This window comes from Gouania willdenowi, chromosome 1, assembly GCF_900634775.1.
Source record: "Gouania willdenowi chromosome 1, fGouWil2.1, whole genome shotgun sequence".
Lineage (NCBI taxonomy): Eukaryota > Metazoa > Chordata > Actinopteri > Blenniiformes > Gobiesocidae > Gouania > Gouania willdenowi.
Window position 1 is genome coordinate 26,327,317 of NC_041044.1, and position 19,531 is coordinate 26,346,847.

Sequence of the window (19,531 nt, forward strand, 5' to 3'; positions counted from 1 at the left end):
CATGGCACAAACGAGAAAGCATATTTGAGTGTAATATTATACCCAGGTCTGCAGTCATGTCAGGAGCCCCGGCTTACTATCAGTTCTGTCTCTGGAGCTGTTTAAAGCTTGTCCGCTCTGTCGTTCCCTCTCAGCCTCATGCCACAAATGGCTTCCAGACTTTCACACATAGTAATGCTTCAGTGTGTAAACAGGCGTAATTACAAAGACGCGCAGACACACTTTAACATCAATCTGTGCTGATGGGAGAAAAGGAGAAAAAAGGGAAAGATTTGATTTCTTCTTCCAGTGATTGGATTAGATGTAAAGGTTTAAAGCTGGATAAGAATCGAATGATTGGCATGGAAAATGTAAGGCAGAAAAACAGTGAATCGCTGTGTTTTATTTAAGTAAACGTTTGGAGAAAAAAAAACGTTCAAAAATTAAATGATTAAATAAATGAAAAAGATTCAATGGAAACATCTCATTAATTTAATGAGTGGTATTTCATGGAAATTAATTTTTTAAGTTGCGATTTTAAAATTTCTGTGGTGGTTTTTCACCATTCCTATAACGGCAGGATGTAACACACGTCAGACATATCCGTCCAACATGTGAAAACTCACACACACCTAAATTAACACTATGCAATATGCATGTGTGTGTGTGTGTGTGTGTGTGTGTGTGTGTGTGTGTGTGTGCGACATCCAAATTAAATGTGCTCTAATTGTTTTAGTTTATTCATAACATTATGAATAAATATATAAAATAAATACATATAATTGTATTATTAATAATGATTTATAATAATAATAATAATAATAATAATATATTTTTTTCTTGTAAATATATTTCAAACCTTACTTACAAAATGTGAAAAACAATGGAATTTATTACTATGTTCTTACTTTGGTCAGCTCCTTAAAAAAAAAAAAAAAAATGAAAAATAAAAATACTGAAACAAAATATTTTGAATATCACATTTTTTGTGGGGAATTTGGGGGGGAAATTTAATTTTCTATAGAAAATTATAAACTATGTATTTTGTAATACATGAATATTGCACAATTGTAATATTTTGTTTGTATTATTAGAAAGAGGGAAAAAAAATATCCGTCAAGCTTTTATTTCATTATTGTGTGTGTGTGTGTGTGTGTGTGTGTGTGTGTGTGTGTGTGTGTGTGTGTGTGTGTGTGTGTGTGTGTGTGTGTGTCCGCGTGAGTAGAGCCGCCGCGGACACGTGTGCGGATCTTTCTAATTACCGCGGTCAGTCACAGAGGCCACCATCTTAACCTCAGTTAATCCGTCTGTACTAGACAGCGGCTGCCCTTTAACCCTTAGTTTGTTCTTTTTTTTTTTTTTTATCTCTTTAAGGAGCATTTTGACCCTTTGGGGCAGCCGTCCGCGGTCAGAGAGAGGAAAGGAAACCCCCCCCCCCCGGAGCATTCTGACCCATTAACACGTTACATGTGCATTTTTAGCGGAGGACATTAACATGACATGTAAAAACTGAAGACCCACTGACTGAAGCCGACTAGGCCGTCATTGTATGGGTTATGTCGGGTAGAATAACTAATGAGAGGCCGAGTAAAGTCTTAAAGGTAAGTTTACAAACGCGTGTTTTATATATGGGATAATGAGGTCGTCTTCATCATATCTGGGTCACGTTCACGACGTTAAAATGCAAGGATGCGTTGGTCTATAACTCAAACAATGACAGTGACTGATACAGTAAACATTATAAAGCCTCTTCATGTTGCTGCTGTACTATTAACAACAAGCAATACAATTATCAGTAGTATACTATATGTATATATCCATTTAAAAAAAAAAAAAAAATCCTTTATATGTATTATTATTGTTATTATAGTGTTTCTGTTTTGTTTGTTTTTTCTTCTAGGCACCACCCACTAACTTAAATTCCTTGTTTTGTTTCGAAATTGTACTTTGTAAATGATTCTGATTCTGAAATGCAGTTTACAAGAATCACCTCTTCACTTATAGTTTTTGAATGTACCAAAGGACTTGGGGTGTTGGGGGGCGAAAAAAATCGATATCTGATCGATTCTAAATGCATCCATATTGATTTAAAATAATAATAATAATAATTTAACCTTTTATTAACCAGGAAGGTCTTTTCCACTGCAGGAGACATTGTAACTGCACAAAGAAATGCGCTGAAACCTGGGCATGTTGACCAGCTTGTGTTTTTTCAATAAAATCTAAAAAGAAAGTACTAACTTTCTGCATTTAATTGTTGTTCTAGGCATATACCTCAGTTAAGTTGCACTAAAGTCAAAGTTGGTTTAAAATTCACAGGCAGATTGTATGTTATTTTTTTATTTCTAGTTGTTGGCACATGGCACGTTAAAGCCAATGTTTTGAGTGTAAAATCCCAATAAAATACATTTCATACATAATGTTCTCATGAAGGTGTACACATTTACAGATTAGTTGTTTCTTAAATCATATATATATTAAACAAAATCACAATAATCGCTTTATACTTTAATATCGGGATATATTGTATCGTATCGGGATACGAATAGTATCGCCAGATGCCAGGCAATACACATCCCTACAAAGGACACTTTATATTTTTCAGATAAAATGGTCTGTTTACATGTGAGGTGTGGAATAGTTTATCATCACGCTCTCTGCTTTATTGTCTAATGTCCAGCATCTTCCTTTGCTCTCTTGTCTATTGTGTTACTGTCAGTGTGACTTTCTGCTATTCATCCAGTTTGGCCCATTCAATAAAACCTGAGGAGGTTTTGATTTTGAGTTACACCGCCTGTATCAGTGTTGGAGCTGCAAAAAGGATGAGCTCGCCCAGCCTGGCAAACAAAGGTCTTGGTTTTCTCATAGACAGAGCATGGCATGCAGAGATAAGATGAGCTTGAGTTATTGCAGGGCAGATACCTGCAGAGAAAAGGTGGCACAGGCCTGCCCCGAAAATCTGTGTGTGGAAAAGGGAAATGCTTTACTAATGAGCTGGTGGAAATGGGAGTCAGAATGGGGGATTCATTGGATAGTGTGGTGTAATCATCAACGCAAATTTCTTGGCTAAATTAAAAGAGCTTAAATGCAAGTTTTTCCACGGTACTCAAAGCCTCTATTGTGATTTTAGATACTGTAGTTTGTTTGTGAACGAATTACAGCCAAACTTCTTATCCCCAAAAATTTGATGAGCATTCTGTTACAGAAAAATGTCACAACTCAAAAATCGGAAAGAATGGTTTTATGTGCCAAGATAAAGTTTGCATGATTGCACGCTGATCTTTATTTTGCCACACGACGATTGCTCGATAATATTGTAGAAATTTGCTCATCTGTTCTTTTTTTTTTTCTCTGCCGCTCATTCATAAAAAGCTCCATGTCTTTTTAGATAGGTGGCACATTTCTCCTCTGTTGATTTTCATCTAACAAAGACTATACTTTTGTATTTGTGCATTAGTTATCTATTCACCCCGGCTCCTTTGCTGAAGTCCCACATTTTTTACTGTTTGCAGAGGTTGGCTTATGTTAGCGTGAACAATCAACACCGAGCCCAGCTCATCCAGATCCAGATGGGCCTTTCCCTTCCCTTCTCTTTCCCTCCCTCCCCTCCAGTATAGTACTGACAAACCAGTCAGCCAGTAGCAAACCAGCTAGTCAGCTAGCGATCCACCTGGGTAGCCAACCAGTTTTTCACCCTGTCAGTCAGCCAACCAAGAAACCAGCTTTGCCAGCCAGTCTCCCAGGCTAAATCTCCTTTGTCAGACATGGGCAGAGTGTACCGGCCTGGCTAAATCTGATGGTCCTGGGTGCCAACCAGAGGTCTCTGGCCTTTGTGGGCTGTTCACACAGACAGACTGTCCCTTTGCACAGCAGGGAGACATCATCTCACAATCAAATGGCCTTCAACTTTATCACGACAAGTTTTGTTTTTTTCCTCCTCTTTCTGCTGCCCACAAACATGATAAATCCTCTCTATGCTAATCTTAATAACCTTTAACCTAATAAAGCTACATCCTCTCTGTATTGTCAGGTTCTCTATGTCCCTGTATAGGTCAGGTGGATCAGTTACGATAAGAAGGTAAAAACTGTTGTCCAGAGCAGCTCCATAGGCCTGTACTCCTCATATTTCATTGCTACCAGTTGCAATTATATATTATTGTGTTCTTTACAATGCAGGATAATGAAAACGTGGGTAATTTAATGACTGACTGCTGGTAATATTCCCGCCCTCCCCCCCAACAGCCAGCATATCTGAATCTGAAAATGTTAGACAAAGCTTGGCAAATCACAGGAAGCCATAGAGGCTATTTTCAGGTTGTTTTAATATCCACTTGGCTCAGAAAAAAGCTTAGCGATAGCCCACTTACACGGAGCTGTCCAGCACAGCATTTCCAGCTGACACTGCCCATTGAATCCCCGTCTCCCTAAACAAACAGGATTACTCTGTAATTTGCTAACAGAAACTTTTAATGTGTTTCTGTGTTTGTGCTGCTGAGTTATTAAAGTGGGGTAACAAGGAAAGGAGGAGAGAGGGGAGGAACAGCGAGCCAGTTTGGATGTCGAGCTCATTTTGAAACAGGAGAGCATGTTTTTGGATGGTATTTTTTGTTTGTGGGTGTGTGGGGTGACCCCACCTTTCCCTCTTTGTTTGTGTGGTAAATCCAGGAGCAGCTGCTGGTTTCAGGGTCTGGTGGGATTTTGGGTCTGTGTTTTCTCATGCCATCTCATGCCAAGGTGGCGTAACACAGGCAGAAAGAGAGAGGGAGAGAGTGGTGTTTGTGGAGGGAGAGCAGGGGCGTAAGGGGACCCAGTTTGGAGAGCGAGCGTGTTTGCTGGGATAGCTGAGACCATGGTGGTGGTGGTGACGAAGGCAGCGAGAAAGGAGGGAACTTTAGCAGACCAGGCTTTCTGGATGCGTGTAAAATTAATATCCTCTGGCCTTTGCAATAGATTTGAACTTGCCTATTTGGCTAGTGATGTGCCTTCTGCCTGCATCGAACACAATCCACACCCCCTCCAATGACCCTCTCGCCACCACCAACCATCCACACCCCCGCCTCACTGCTTTTCCCTCTGCCATCTTTCTCTTCCCTCCCTTTCAGTGCTGGGAGCGTGCGTATTGGCTGGGCTGTTTGAGCCTCGATGCCAAATAGGTGGGCCCTATGCACGTTGGCACAGATTCAGTCAATGGTTAGAGACGGAAAGTGGAGAGGAAGAGAGAGAGGCAGAGTTGGAGAGAAAGAGGGGGAAAAAAGAAGCAGCACTCGGGTTTGCCAGCGGTCGTGCACAGTCTTCCAACATTGATTCGGTCCCCTTGTTTTCAGTTTTTTTTTTTTTCTTTTCTTCTCCTCCGTCTGCACCCCCCTTGTCCAGCTCTCTTCCCCTCTCCGTGAGTCCTATGCAGATCAGAATTGAACCAATAGCATATGCCATTCTGCCAGCCATTTTTTGGGGTAGATTTTTTTTTTTCATTTTTTAAACAAGTCAATTTGTCTACGTATTTTTTGCTAACAGACAAAGCTTGTTTCAGACTCTGATCATCTTTTTTTTTTTGCCTTGTCCTTTTTGTCCTTCTTTTGGACACTGAGACAACTACCGTAAACTTCTTGACACTCTCCTTCTGTTGTGTTCTTGAACAGCACCTGTCCTGCAGCTCCTGCTACACTACCTCCTGTGTTCCTGGGCTGGTATTACACTTTGCCCTCTTGGCCTGTCTCCATTTTTGCAGCTTTTTGTTCTTGCTGCTGCCTGTTCTGGACACTTTGTCAGATCATTTTGTGCACATTAGTTTTCTTTTTTTTTTGGCGTAACATAATTATTTGAACAACTTTTGAAACACTTCTGCGCAGGTTTTTAAAGTTTCTTTGCATTCGACGGGGGAATTTATGATGCGAAAGCAAAATGGTAACTACTATGTCCCTACAATTTTATTTGTTTTTATTTACAAAAAGAGAATATTTTCAATAATTGTTTAGTGTGAGAATATACAAGACTGCTGTATTGTTTTTATTTTATTTATATTGAGAATTATTTTTTTTTGCAATGTGTATTTTGAGTGTCCTCATCATGTTAAAGACAATTTACATTTTGAAACTAAATTAAATTGGATTTAAGTTTAAAGTAATAATATATATTTTTTTAAGTTAATATAAATTAGAAAATAATAAGTTTGATTATATTTATTCTCGCTAACAGATATTCAATGATAATAGATTGGGAAAAAAAATTGAGTTTGTTTCTCTTTCTTCGTTCTTACCTTTCTTTCTCACTTCTGTTGTACCGCTCTGTGATTCAGTGTGTTGCTTGTTGTGAGGATTCTGAGTAACTGGAAAGCATACTTCCCTCTCGCTCCGTCTATCACTCTCACTCTCTCTCTTTCTAACTCTCTCTCTCTCTCTCTCTCTCTTGGCGCCCCTCGTTCATTCTCTCCCTCTGCTCATTCAGAGCAGGCGCCGCTCCTCCATGCTGCGCGCCGGTGCTAACTGCCCATCTTCTCTCTTCCCTTCCTCACCCCCTCTCCCTCTCTCCCCATCTTTCTCTCCCCCATTCTCCCCCTCTCTGTCCACTGCCTCATCCTGTTTCCCCCCCTCCTCCCTGTCCTCCTCCACTCTCCCCCCTTCCTCCTCCCTCATCCAGGATGAATTCCACCCCTTCATCGAGGCCCTTCTGCCCCACGTACGAGCCTTCGCCTACACCTGGTTCAACCTGCAGGCCCGCAAGCGCAAATACTTCAAGAAGCATGAGAAGCGCATGTCCAAGGAGGAAGAGCGTGCGGTGAAGGATGAGCTGCTTGGGGAGAAGCCAGAGATCAAGCAGAAGTGGGCCTCGCGCCTGCTGGCCAAGCTCCGCAAGGACATCCGGCCTGAGTTCCGTGAGGACTTTGTGCTCAGCATCACGGGGAAAAAGCCCCCCTGCTGCGTGCTGTCCAATCCCGACCAGAAGGGCAAGATCCGCCGCATCGACTGCCTACGCCAGGCTGACAAGGTGTGGCGGCTGGACCTGGTGATGGTCATCTTGTTTAAGGGCAGCCCCCTGGAGAGCACAGACGGAGAGCGGCTGGTAAAGTCCCCACAGTGCACCAACCCCGGCCTCTGTGTGCAGCCGCATCACATTGGAGTTTCTGTGAAGGAGCTCGACCTGTACCTGGCCTACTTCGTCCACACGCCAGGTATGTGACCCTCTGCATAGGCTCTGACATATACTGTAGATGCTCACCATACATGAGCCTTATTGATATGGGGCTATACAGAGAAACACAAGGGCACACTGCTGTGTGTGTGTGTGTGTGTGTGTGTGTGTGTGTGTGTGTGTGTGTGTGTGTGTGTGTGTGTGTGTGTGTGTGTGTGTGTGCGCGCTAGTTTAATTTTACTAAAGAAAACTATTATAAAAAATATGTATCTTTTTTTTTCTTGTTAACAAAATGTTAAATATTGATCTGTTGTTGGCTCAGTTGTTTTTTCTTTTTTTAATTTATTGCAGATATGTTTAATTTTTTCTACTGGTTTTGTTTGCCAATTAAGAGTTTTTTTAAATTTTTTTATAATTTTACCATTGTTCCCAATCTCTTTCCTTTTCTTTACCAGACAACAAAGTTTCAACAGTAATAAAAAAAACATATTTGCATGTGTGTGTGTGTGCGTGTGTTTGTTTGTTTGTTTGTCAAGGGCCAGGCTTTTATATTTTTGAGGAAAGGCATTTGTAGCTTAGTTTCATATAAGCAAATGTGTGTGTGTGTGTGTGTATGTACGTGTGTGTTTGTCTGTGTTTATTGGAAGGAATTTTCTTGCCTGGGTTTGAGTGTGTATGTGTCGGCGTGTGTGGGTGCGTTTATAGGAAGGAATTTGCATGCCTGCATTTATTTGTGTGTTTATAGGACGATCCCCACTGTCAGATTCTGAGATAAATGTTGCACAAAGACGACTCGCTTTTTATAGTACTGTACTCAGCCTGTCGATGTGTACGTGCCACATGATAAGACCTTTGTAGGAATCGTTGTTTGGCTACAACCCAAAATTGTGTGTGTTTGAGAAAGAGCAGAGCTGTGAGTCTCCTGCTCTCAGGCTGCAGGCGGCTGCCGCCTTTACCGTCTGCTGAACGCTAGCACCACGTCTGTCCCGGCTGCCCAACACACTCTTTCTCATTTTCTTATTCTCGCACAGGCACACACACAAATACCACAAAAAGAGCTGGTTCTGTTGTAGCCACGCTCACACTAATGTACACGCACAAAGAAAAAAAATGTCTAAATAAAGAAACAAACTCAGTAAAAAAAAAAAACAAAAGAAAGAAAGAGATTCAACCCTGTCATCACAAGAGCGCACTTTCAAATGCCAAACACGGTTTTAGTCACGACTGCATACACAAACCCACACAGCGCGCACATTCGGCCAAGAACCATCGCAGATACAGTTTGAAGCAGCCAAGCGTTGTTGTATTTCAGCCACCATCAGGAATCTCACACACGGCCAAACATCAATTGAGCCTCCAGTGTGCGCATTTTCTCCACTTTGCCAAAGTACTGGCAGTGTAGCAGTTTATCCTCCACATTGAAAAAAAATAACAGTCAGATCAGCCATACACATTAACACAAATACAATTCACAGCCAAATATTCCAAACGCGTGCACACACACACACTACACACACTACCTCACCATTGGCTGGCTACGTACACAAACACATGCTCATGACCTAATGTTATCTCAGCTGGAATTTTCTGTAAATTTCAAACAGTGACTTAAGCAACACACACACACACACACACACGCACACGCACGCACAGTTGTGGAAAATAAAGAAAGTCCAGGATTTCTTTTTAAGTCCTCACAAAATGAGGAAACATTCTGAAAAATTATATAATGATTGTTTAAATTACAGATTATTTTATGGTTACACCAAATCTTTTATGACTGGAAGTATTAAAATACTTGACAATAAAATGTGTACAAATTAATTTTTCTTTTTCTGGTATTTTAGCTCATGTTAAAAGCAGTAGTGTCTTATAAAAGTTAAGTACAATATAATTTGTAATTGAGGGTTCATTATTATAGTGCCTTAGTTTATAGTGCATGCACAGCACAGGAACTTGCAGAGGCTGTCCAGGACCCTGCCCATTCATAATGTCGACTCTCTCAGTGCGACCCCTTATCTTATCTGAGTAACACAGTGTGCTTCACATTTAGTATCTTCTGCCAAAGAACCAATGCTTGGTTTAAGTCATACCTACAGAGTGGACAAAGGAGCTACCAAGAACAAAGGTCTGCCTTGTCATTCAGTACATTCAGTAAAGTTACTATAATTTGGCACATATGTTCATGCATTTTAATGTTTTTTTTTTTTAAATGTATTTGTTTAAGCGATATAAGGTTGTGTTTTTTGGCTTTAACCACAGAGTAGATGGCAAGATGCACTCATTGTTTGTTTTTGTTTGGTTTCTGTTTTGTTGGTCTTGAGTATCTCTGTCTTCCCAGTCCGCCTTGATCCCGTGCACACTTTTGTTTTTGTCTCCTTAAACATCGCCCTCATTGTTGCTTTCACAGAGGTAAAGCCTCTGCTGATCTTCTTTGTTTATATTGTAGGATAGAGAGATAGAGAGAGAGAGAGAGAGGGAGTCTGTCTGCGTGTTGGAAAGGAGAGGAGGCTACAATAGTGATTGTTCTGTTTGGCAGCACCCAAGCCCCGTTGGTGTGAGAAGAAGAGAAAGACGTCTTGTGTTTTGTTTATGACAGAGTGGCAAAAGCTGCCACTGGGAATCTCTGGGCTTGCTGTCAGGCTTTCTCAGACTGTTCTGCAGCCAGCTTTGGAGATCTGCTCTGTTACAGAGCGTAACGCACCGCAGCCGGAACGGAGAAAACCAAGTTGCCACAAGACGTGAAGCTATACCCCGGTTTTATACGTAAACACCACGGATCACTTTTTCCATTCCTCCAATAGTGTAACTCCAAAGCAGACAGATGACTGAGTAGAGAGGTGATTAATTATGAAGCAGTGTGTTGATTATTTTAGTGTTTTATTACTAATGCGTGACTGCCATGCACTACTGGTGAATGTGATCTTGTACCAAGAAACAAATTGCTGAGCCTTCGAGAACTGTGAATGGAGTGCTTTGGATAGATTGAATTTATTAGTATTAATTTCGATAGATGACTACACGTTAGAATCTTGACTTTTGCTCACTCTGAGGAGAAGTTTTTTAACGGCTTCCAAAGTCCACTGTGAATAATATGATTTATAGTTTTTTTTTTTTACACACTGTTTTTCTGGTTTATTCAAGCTTGGAAAAATAGGGAAAAAAAGGAGCATTTGTCTTGCCCAACATTAGCTGAGTGCAGTTACTCGAATTGTGAACTGTGTTCTCACATTTTGTGCTGTTTTTTTCTCTCCTTTTATTTCTTTTGTGTGCTGAAAGTGTGATCACAAAAAGATGTTTCAAATGTGTTTCCAATCAAAAGTGCGGTACAGGAAATTTGCAGTCACTCCGAAGGAGGTGTGAAATGTGCTCGCCGTGCCATTTCTGCCATGACCGCTCCACACTCCATGCTCCGTGGTGCCAGATCCCGCCTCCCTCCCACTATAGATTTACTCATGACTTGGATGGTGCTGTGCGAAAGCCAGGAGATCTGAGTGCTTTGGCCTGCACCTCCACCTCCATCCCTGTCCCCATTGGCCGACTCACTGACCACAGTGGCCACTTTCTAAAAATGCAGCTCTTCTTCAGTGCTGAAAAAACTATGAATAAAAAGGAATAAAAAAGAATTTTAGAAGTGGAAATTGTGATTTGTGAAGAAGAATCACAACAGGAAAGAAAAGAATCTGGCTCTGACTTCATTAATGGCTCTTGGTGTATTGAGACCTTCCCTGATGGATTCCACAGGTTCCCACTTCCCCATTGCTTCATTATTGTTTCTCCTGTGAAAATAATCTGTTGTTAATTACATCCAGGATCTCTTCTCAGGTTCCCATGACATCACAAAGGTCGAGTGGACTTGTCCTCATGTGCAAGTGTTTTTGTTTGTGTCTGTGTGCGAGCGCGGCTCAGGATGACACTTAGCGGCGACGTTTTGATTAAATGAAATCCTGACACTCGGGAAGCCGCAGGTCTATGGCATTGTGTGTGGTGGGAACCGGGCCCACGTCTGCGAAGAAAAACCTCTCCACATGCAGAACGGTTTTTGGCATCAGAGAATGTTTACTGATAGCTCTCGTTTAGCTGGGTCTTTTGCGCGTATCTGCCTTTCAGCCTGGCATCTGGGATGCGAAGAGGTGACTGCGTATCCACTCCAAAGGTTTAAAAAAGAAGGGGAGTCCCATCACTTTTCATAGACAGTGAAATAAGGTCCTCCCACTCTATCCTTGGCTTCAGAAAAAAAAGTCTGTTTGGAGAGCTATTAGCGTATAGCTCGCCAAAGCCCTGTTGTGTTCTCATTCACTCCAATTCATACACACTCACACACACTGGTGACGATTAAGTGTCACAGGCGTACGCAGATTGATCCAATACCGCAGGGTCTGTATTTATCTCAGGACACCACGATGACACTCACAGACTTAAGGGAGAATTATTAGAAAGGCAAGACAAGATGAGGTCATTTTATGGTTTCCTATTAATTGACCAGTAAATACTTACATGTTCATTAAAGTAACATCTTTGTCTTAAAAAATAGGACGCTGTTTTTCTTTTTACGTAACTACTATAAGCCTGTGATTCTTTGGCTGCCTCTGACTCCAGAGAGAGTAAAATCTCTGTGTTTCTGTTCTCCTCGTCTCCAATTTCTTTTGTGAGTGGAGTCTCCGTATTTGGAGATTTGCAGTAAAAAGATTAATCTAGGGAAATTTGGAGGCCATCACAATGCAGAGAAATACAACCGATTTGGCTATTTGTCCCTTTTTATATGTACTGATTTTTTTTTTATACCATTTCTTTTTATTTCTTTTTCTTAGTAAAAGTTCTGGGGGCCGGAAATTGGAAATGTTCTTCTACTTAAATAAATGAAAAAAGACCTCAGTATGTCTACATGTATGTGTTGTTATAATACACTGCCCTTTAATAGTGTTGTTTAATTATTCTAATCAATAAAAAAATACACTTGTTTTTAGTTCATTTGTGAGTTACAGCAATTAATGACAAATAATAATTTGTGTAAATTTACGATTGATATAAAAAAAAATGGAACCTTTTATGTTGTGAAAGATTTATTTATTTATTTAACTTTTAGGTAAAAAACAAGACAAATCCAGTGAAATAACTTTAATTACAATTTATTAGCACAATAAAACCAGATGAGGTGGTTTGTTTAAATAAGTAGGAGTTAAGTTTTACAGAATAGTGACAAAAACTACCTTCTTTACTTAAGCTGAGTGGGACTTTATCTTGTATGCAAGAAGAAAGACGGAGATGTAAGAGGGGTGGAGAGAGGAGAGGGCCAGAAGCAGCGAGGGGGGGAGGTATTTGTCTGTATTAATACTGTGTCTTCCCAGTGCCGGATCCCTATTCAGCCTTTTGTTGGTGCGCCAACCATGAAATCTGTCTGTCCCCGAAAACCATATACCAACTCAGGAGGGCTTCCCGATTTCACTGAGACAGAGGCAAGGAGGAGGAGGAGCAAAGTGAAACAGTGCTGTGGTCAATGCTCACTCCCAGGCAGGTCAGCCGGGCGGAGGGAGACACAAACACCAGGCTGCGCTCACAGCGAGGCCCCAAACTGGCAAACGATCTGGCTAACGGCGCTTTTTCAGCAGCACACAGCTACGTAACCCCAAAATAACTGCAGCATAGCTGAGTTCAAAACACAGATTTTTTGTAGCTTCTTTTAACTTTGCTGAGTTGGTCTCCTGAATAAATAGTTAGGTCAGCACTAATTTAGAATAACCCTCATGTTTCATTTTACTTTGCACATGTGGGTTGAACTGTAATGAAATTATAATGTGGGCGAGTTTAGCACAGTAAAGAGAGAGTCTGATGTTGAAAGTGAGAGGATATGTGTCGGCGGTCGATTTTGGCACGATTCTATCTCTCTATGGAAGACGCCAAATTTTCATACTCAGCCCCTGCCAACCTCCTCCCTCTGATCCTCTTTTCTTCTTGTTTCTTTTTCCTTTCTTTTTCTCCCCCTTCCCTTTTACTCTTTTTTGGGGTTCAACTGAATGACCTACCCGTGAGTCATTAGCACCCAGGGTGCCTATTTCGAGCATCAGGAACATTTATAATAACCTTTAAGAACAAGTATTTGAACATGAATATAGCACCAATTATTATTAATAGTATTATCTTGAGAAGCACTCATCATTGTATCTTTTTAGTTTTTTTTCATGTATTTTACCCAATTCTTTTGGCTAGTGTGGAGTTTTTTTCTTTGTCTTTGTTTATCTGACACCAGTTTGAATTTTGAAAGCTAAATTACATTTTTTAATGATTTATTTTGAGTTTTAACTTTGAGAGCCACCATGGCCTCTGTGAAACTTTCTGATTTGCTCATGAAACATTAGGTCCTACCCTTTTACACCACCTTGCTACGACCTTGGATATAATAAGTGAGTGTTTAAAATCAGTTTGAATTAATGAATTACGTATAAAAAGCCTTTTGGTCTAGTTGTTTTATTTCCTGATAAAACAACAAATAACGCTTCTTGTGCACTTCCTCCTTCCCGACAGAAAACCTTCTTGCAGGTTCTAATTGGTGTTACACCAGGAGATGGAGCGCACTTTGGAGGAGACAGAAAGTGGGATGGTGGGTGGGTTGGGGTGTTGCTGAATGAGCGAGCTTGTTGAGAAACACAACAGAATGCAAAGAACGAGTTTTGGCACCGATCTGTGTAAGCGAGTAAGCTTCAAATCAGTATGGACACAGATCTAGGACACTAGACGCTGAGAAGAAAGCGGGATAAGACAGGATAGGGAACAACATGGGATTTAAAGAATACTGCATATATTTGTAACGACGTAGTGTGTGTGTGTGGGGAGGGGGGAGGGGGGAGGGCGGAGGGCGGTGACTTAAAGAAACGGTAAAAAATGGAGTGGAAGCAAATCAGGCTCGAAACTTCATCAAAAGACTCCATTCATCTGCAAACAGGAGAGTCTCTCTTTTCTCTGAAGACACAGAGAGGATCCCAGTGACGCTGACGAGAGGACAACACTTGTTTAGAAAACAGGATGAGATTGGAGTGGGGTGATGGTTGTGCGAGTGAGGTGGGGGTGCGGAGCAGGTGGGAGATGGACAGTCTTAACGAGTGGAGCGAAGTGGGGGAAGAGATATTTTGTTTGTGTTCGTTCTTTATCTCTTGATCAGATGACGAGGTTTAGGAGAAGATGGAGTCGACAATCATTGTGTGTTTGTTTATCTGGTACAAAGCAGCCTAGAGCGCAGTGTCCCTTTCTGGCCCCACAATGTGTATTTGTGTGAGGGTCACAGTTTTTTTCTTCTTGTTTGTGCTTTACTGTGTGTGATGTACGGTGAGCCAAGCAGCAGGTTGCATTCAGGGCAATCGGGAGAGTCTTGGGGTCTCAGGGATAGCATGGTGAACTGGCCAAAAGTAGACTTCTATTACAGCCGTTCCTAATCCTTCTCATCAACCAGATGTAACTCAAGTGTGACAAAGTCTGAATCATCTGTCATGCAAACTTTTTAATTAAGTGGATATGGATTTACGAGTACAGAGATCAGGGTGAAGTTTCCTCCAACCACTTAGTGAATTATAAATATATGAGCAAGACACAGCAGCCAAGAGAGAGTTGTGTCTTTGAAAACGTTCAGTTAAGCTTCTTTTATCGCACTTCACTTGAGTGTTAATGTTAACTCTTGCTCCTTTTAACTTGCTTTCAATGATTCAAGAGCATGTATTGTTTAAAGATTTTCCTTGTGGAGTGAGATATGGGAAGTGCATCTGTCACACATTAACAAGACACATTTCATTTACATTCTCTAAGTGTTGAAGGCACACCCTGCGCTCATTTTATCGTTCATGTCATTAAAAGACTCCTTTTAAGTTCTTTGTGCAGGTAAGAGCTTAATGTTATTTAATTTAATTTCTTCATTTCTATCTGAATGAGGTTGTTTTGACCTTCTTCACTTTTTTACCTCACATTCTTCAAGGATCTTTTTAAATAACTTCTTTTAAAACACAAAACTGAATTAAATGTTGCCACATAGCTGTTTTTTTTTTTTTTTTTTTAACCACTGAGACCTTTGTCTCATGTGCCCCCTCCCCAATGCACTTTTCGTTCCCCTCACGTTTATTGAACTGAAATTCGGCTGGCACCATGGCAACCCTGGCTCTACGGGAACCCTTCCTGGGTGCAATCCAAGGTGCCTCTGGGGTGGCACTGGCTGGCATCTGCGTCAACGGGCTGTCATTAACGCAGGTTGCTACGACAAGCCCAGTCTGGCCTCAGACCCTGTAGTGGCAGAGCTAGCTTGTGGACTGCCATTAACTAACTACTTCCTAACATGACCCAACGTATCCGATGACATTCGCCGCTGCTTCCACTGCTGCAAGCTCCATCAAAGTGCACACGGGGGAAAGTAGAGGATGCATTTCACCAGCACGCATATTGATGTGGCATGGCTTGGTGCCCAGTGCTGCCTCCCACATGAAAGAAAGCGGGAGCAGTAGATGGGAAAATGTGAGGGAGAAAGACAGCAGATAGATGTGTTTTCAATGTATAATATATGAGTGCTTTTTAAACAATGCCTTCCCCCTGTAGTGTAAATATTCAACTGCACGATGCATTTCCTGCCAAAACGTGTATGATATTTAAATGCATGATAAGGATTTGCACAGAGCACAGTACATCTGTTATGGCAATATGGTTGTGTAGCTGAAAACCATTACTGAGAGGTGAAATGAATACATGCACAGTTTATATGTAGTTTTTTTTCCAGAGAACGTCTATTTACTCTGCAGGTTGTGTATATTTTTCTAAGGGTATGGTGTCTGTATAAAACTGAATGTGAGGGGTGACATCTGCGACTTGCTTTAAGAGGAAGTCAAACACGTTGACACTGGTCTCCAGGTAGGCTAACCATCTTCTCCTTTCCTGCATTCTGGACCTGCATCTCCACCAGCAAAACTGCAGCAATGAAACTGGTTTGTTTTGATTGTTAGCGATCAACTGCTCACCTTTCTATAGCTGGTTTGTTTGTTTCACGTATCAAGCCATGGAAGTCTAAGTACACACGGCTGGTAAAATGAAACTGCGAAAGACATTAAATTACTCAAGAGCAGTTTTTTTTTTTTTTTGCTCTAGTTAAAGTTTGTATGTTGCTTGCCATGTAGGTTAGGGGTCGGAACCTCACATTATGATACGCGATACAAAGCTCACGATAACGATTATTTCACGATATGACGATACTGCGATTATCGATATATTGGTCAGAAATCAATCTACAATAATCAACATAACAAAAAAAAGTGAAAAAATACAATTTTTATTTTATTTCTCTGAAAGACAATAAATTGAAAAAGTGTCCTATGAACAGTGACACTCTTTTAGTGCAACATTTCTGTAAATAAGTGTCAACATACCAATGTAAATGAATAAGTATCTCCAATAGTGCTTTCTGTAAACAAAAAATAGGGTCTTTCATACCAGTGACACCATTATAGTGCAATATTCCAGTAAACACTATATTGGTTCCTTCAACAGTGACAACATTTCTGTGACGACCTACCTGCACATTTTAGTGAAAAAGCAGAAAAAGTTTTGAGGGGGGAAAAAAAAAACGATAATTTGCAGGAGCATATCGATAATCGATCGTGCGGAAAAATATCCTGATATATCACCATATCGAGATATCGTCACACTCCTAATGTTGGTATGGTTTACAGACATGGAACCATATATTTCTATGCACTAGCCATTGATGTCACAAACAATGGAGGATCACAGGCTCAAAAATTGCTATTTTGCATTGCTTTAATGAACAAAAAACAAAAGTAACAACAAAAAAGGAGATGCCAACATATTTAATGTGATCCTAATGATCTGTATTGTATGTAAAAATAGAAAGGACAATCCTACTACACTTTGTGTACTTTGTAACACCACAGTAACACACAGGAACGTTTATGCACAGCCAATGATGCTGGAACCATGCAGGGTGTGCTGTGGTAAGAACTTTAGTGTTGCAGTTATACTTTTTTCCCCAGTGTTGTCCTCCTGACCCAAAGCATCTTCACGCCATAATTCTAACAATGCAATGTGTGATGTAATTTAAATTCAGATTTCTTTGAATCAAGAATTACAATTTCTGCAAAAAGATTTAGACAAAAGCAGTTTATGGTACAAAAATAACCATGGTCATAGTGACATTGTTTCTGCTGTGTAAATAGTAGTTCAAATTTTACAAAAGGATTGTATTGTCCTCGATACAAACTGCAATCAAAATCTTTAAACTTACTTTGTGCTTGAAGCCAAGCAGGACATTTCAGCTTTGGCTTAAACACAGTTGTGGTAGTCCAACACATTGAAACTGAAGGAAAGAATGGATATCTCATCAGCCTACTTTTGAGTCAGCATTCATAATTGTCCAAGTGCCACTCACTGTTGTATGTATCATATTCAAATGCAATATACCTGAACTATAAAGAATGGTTTTGTAGGTCAGATTTCTAAACAATCAGCTCTAACTAAGTTTTCCTTTTTGTCTTCATCTATTCTTTTGTTTGTGAGCACAAAGTTTTTCTTTCCCTCGATTCTCAGTAAGTTTAGACTGTGGCAGAGAGACAGTGAATTTGTCACACATAATGTGTGTACAAGGCAAAAATGTGTGTGATCCACGATGGTTTGTGTGCTCACTGCAGTGTAAGAAGGCCAAAAGTAGAAAGTTGAATGGATGTAGAAAAGTTTAGGTGTAACATTGGTGACTTTGGTAACAAAAGATAGTGACATAAAGATTTTTGTTTGGTTAGATTGTTTGCTGGTCTAACTGCGAGATTGAAATGGTGATTGGTAATAAGCCTCTTTTTCAATTTTTCAATAAATGTATGCAGCTCTGTCTGAAAATTATAAGAATATAATGAAATATATGGGTTTTCAGAGTTATTGTCTTGTTTTTCTTGACTTTCTCATTTTTGTTTCACTTATATTTTCAGAGCTTATAGTAAATCATGGGGAACTTCAAATACTGCAGCATGACAGTTAATTTGAGAAATCAGCTCCTGATTTATGATAGATGGCTGTCTGTGAAGTTCGATGGAAACTCAGCCTATTAATAACGAAAAGTTTTCTCTTTGTTCCCTCCATTCTTTTCATGTGATTACAATGTTCAGTTTGAGATTATCCTTCATTTGTCTTCAGATACTTTTTCTTTTTGTTGGTCTATCTAAATGGATTTTTGAATCTAGAGTATGATTTTATTAAATATGACAGACTTGGATAATGGTTTGTGTCTTTTAAAGAGCCCCATTCTTGGCTCATATTGTTTCCACTCACTCACTTTATGGCCAAACTGCTGCTTGACAAGGCACTATTGTATATTTGTGTTAATACGTTTAACTGGATGTGTATATGAAAAAGAAAATGATTTCTTCTCCAGTACCTGGCTGCTTGTTTGTTTAGTTTGGTTGCTAGCCTTTGTGGCTTCCTTCCCACTCTGTGCTGGCCATGAAATGAAGTGTTAAAGATTTTGTTGCTCTTTTTTGCTTTTCATTTATTTGGCACAACTTCTCTGTGCAGAATAAATAAATATCCTCACTCTTCACTTGCTCTCCATCCTCATGATATTAGTCTTTGGAGGTAAAGAAGGTGCTTAGCTCCTAGTAAGCATGTCTTATTCAGTCAAAACTCTACAATATTGCAAGTTTTTAGCAAATGTTTCCATTGTTTTTCATTCCCTATCATATACTTTTGTTTTACTTTGTTGAGCCCCCCTACATTGGCACCAGAATTTTACCACCATTGGGGTGTCCCAGATAAAAGCAGTGGTTACCGGCAAATACCCAACCGGAGACTACTTAACCAGGTCTGATCTGTAACGTCCTAATCTGCTTCTCAGAGGACTTTTTTTTTACAAAGAAACATCTGTTTAACATTAGAGCATCACATATTTAGAAATTGTAAACTTTAGTGCCATGCTCGTTGGATAATTATAATCGGAAGCTACCTGCTAGCCTAGCACCAACTGCTTCACATCCTCTTCTTCTGTCCTGTGCCAAGTAGAAGTCACTGTGCAGGCTAAATCCTTTCCTAACTCTCAGTGCTAACAAGTCCCAATCTTGGCTGATCCCTATTATTACAGTGGGTCATGAACACTGTAAGAAGTGGCATTTAGCCGGCCTCCATGTAGCTTGATAGAATTGGTGGGGCCAAACCAATGAGAGGATGAGAAGCGACATGAGAGAGTTGCTGGATATGGAGTGTATATGACACGTGTGTGGCTGTTGTTGATTAAAAGTTGTTGTTGTAATTGCGGAGCTTAAAATGCCAGGTGGTGGATGTGTCCCACTAATCCCCTATCTAATTTCGAGGTCCAGGGGTGAAGCTTTTAATCCGAAACACACACACACACACACACGCGCTAATTAAGATTCATGCAAAATGTCGAGACTTGCAGGTC

General features: G+C 40.4%; 1 protein-coding gene across 12 annotated transcripts in view; it reads left to right on the plus strand.

The window, feature by feature from the left end:
* nfixa (nuclear factor I/Xa) overlaps positions 1-19,531 on the plus strand; it is a 110,957-nt gene that overhangs the window by 29,310 nt on the left and 62,116 nt on the right. For 10 of the 12 annotated variants that reach the window (XM_028453117.1, XM_028453176.1, XM_028453186.1 and 7 more), the window contains one exon: positions 6,616-7,147. In XM_028453117.1, coding sequence (XP_028308918.1) covers positions 6,616-7,147 — 532 coding nt within the window. Of the gene's footprint in view, positions 1-5,754; positions 5,884-6,397; positions 7,148-19,531 lie in introns of those variants that run through there. The other 2 variants (XM_028453151.1, XM_028453107.1) reach the window with 2 other exon arrangements.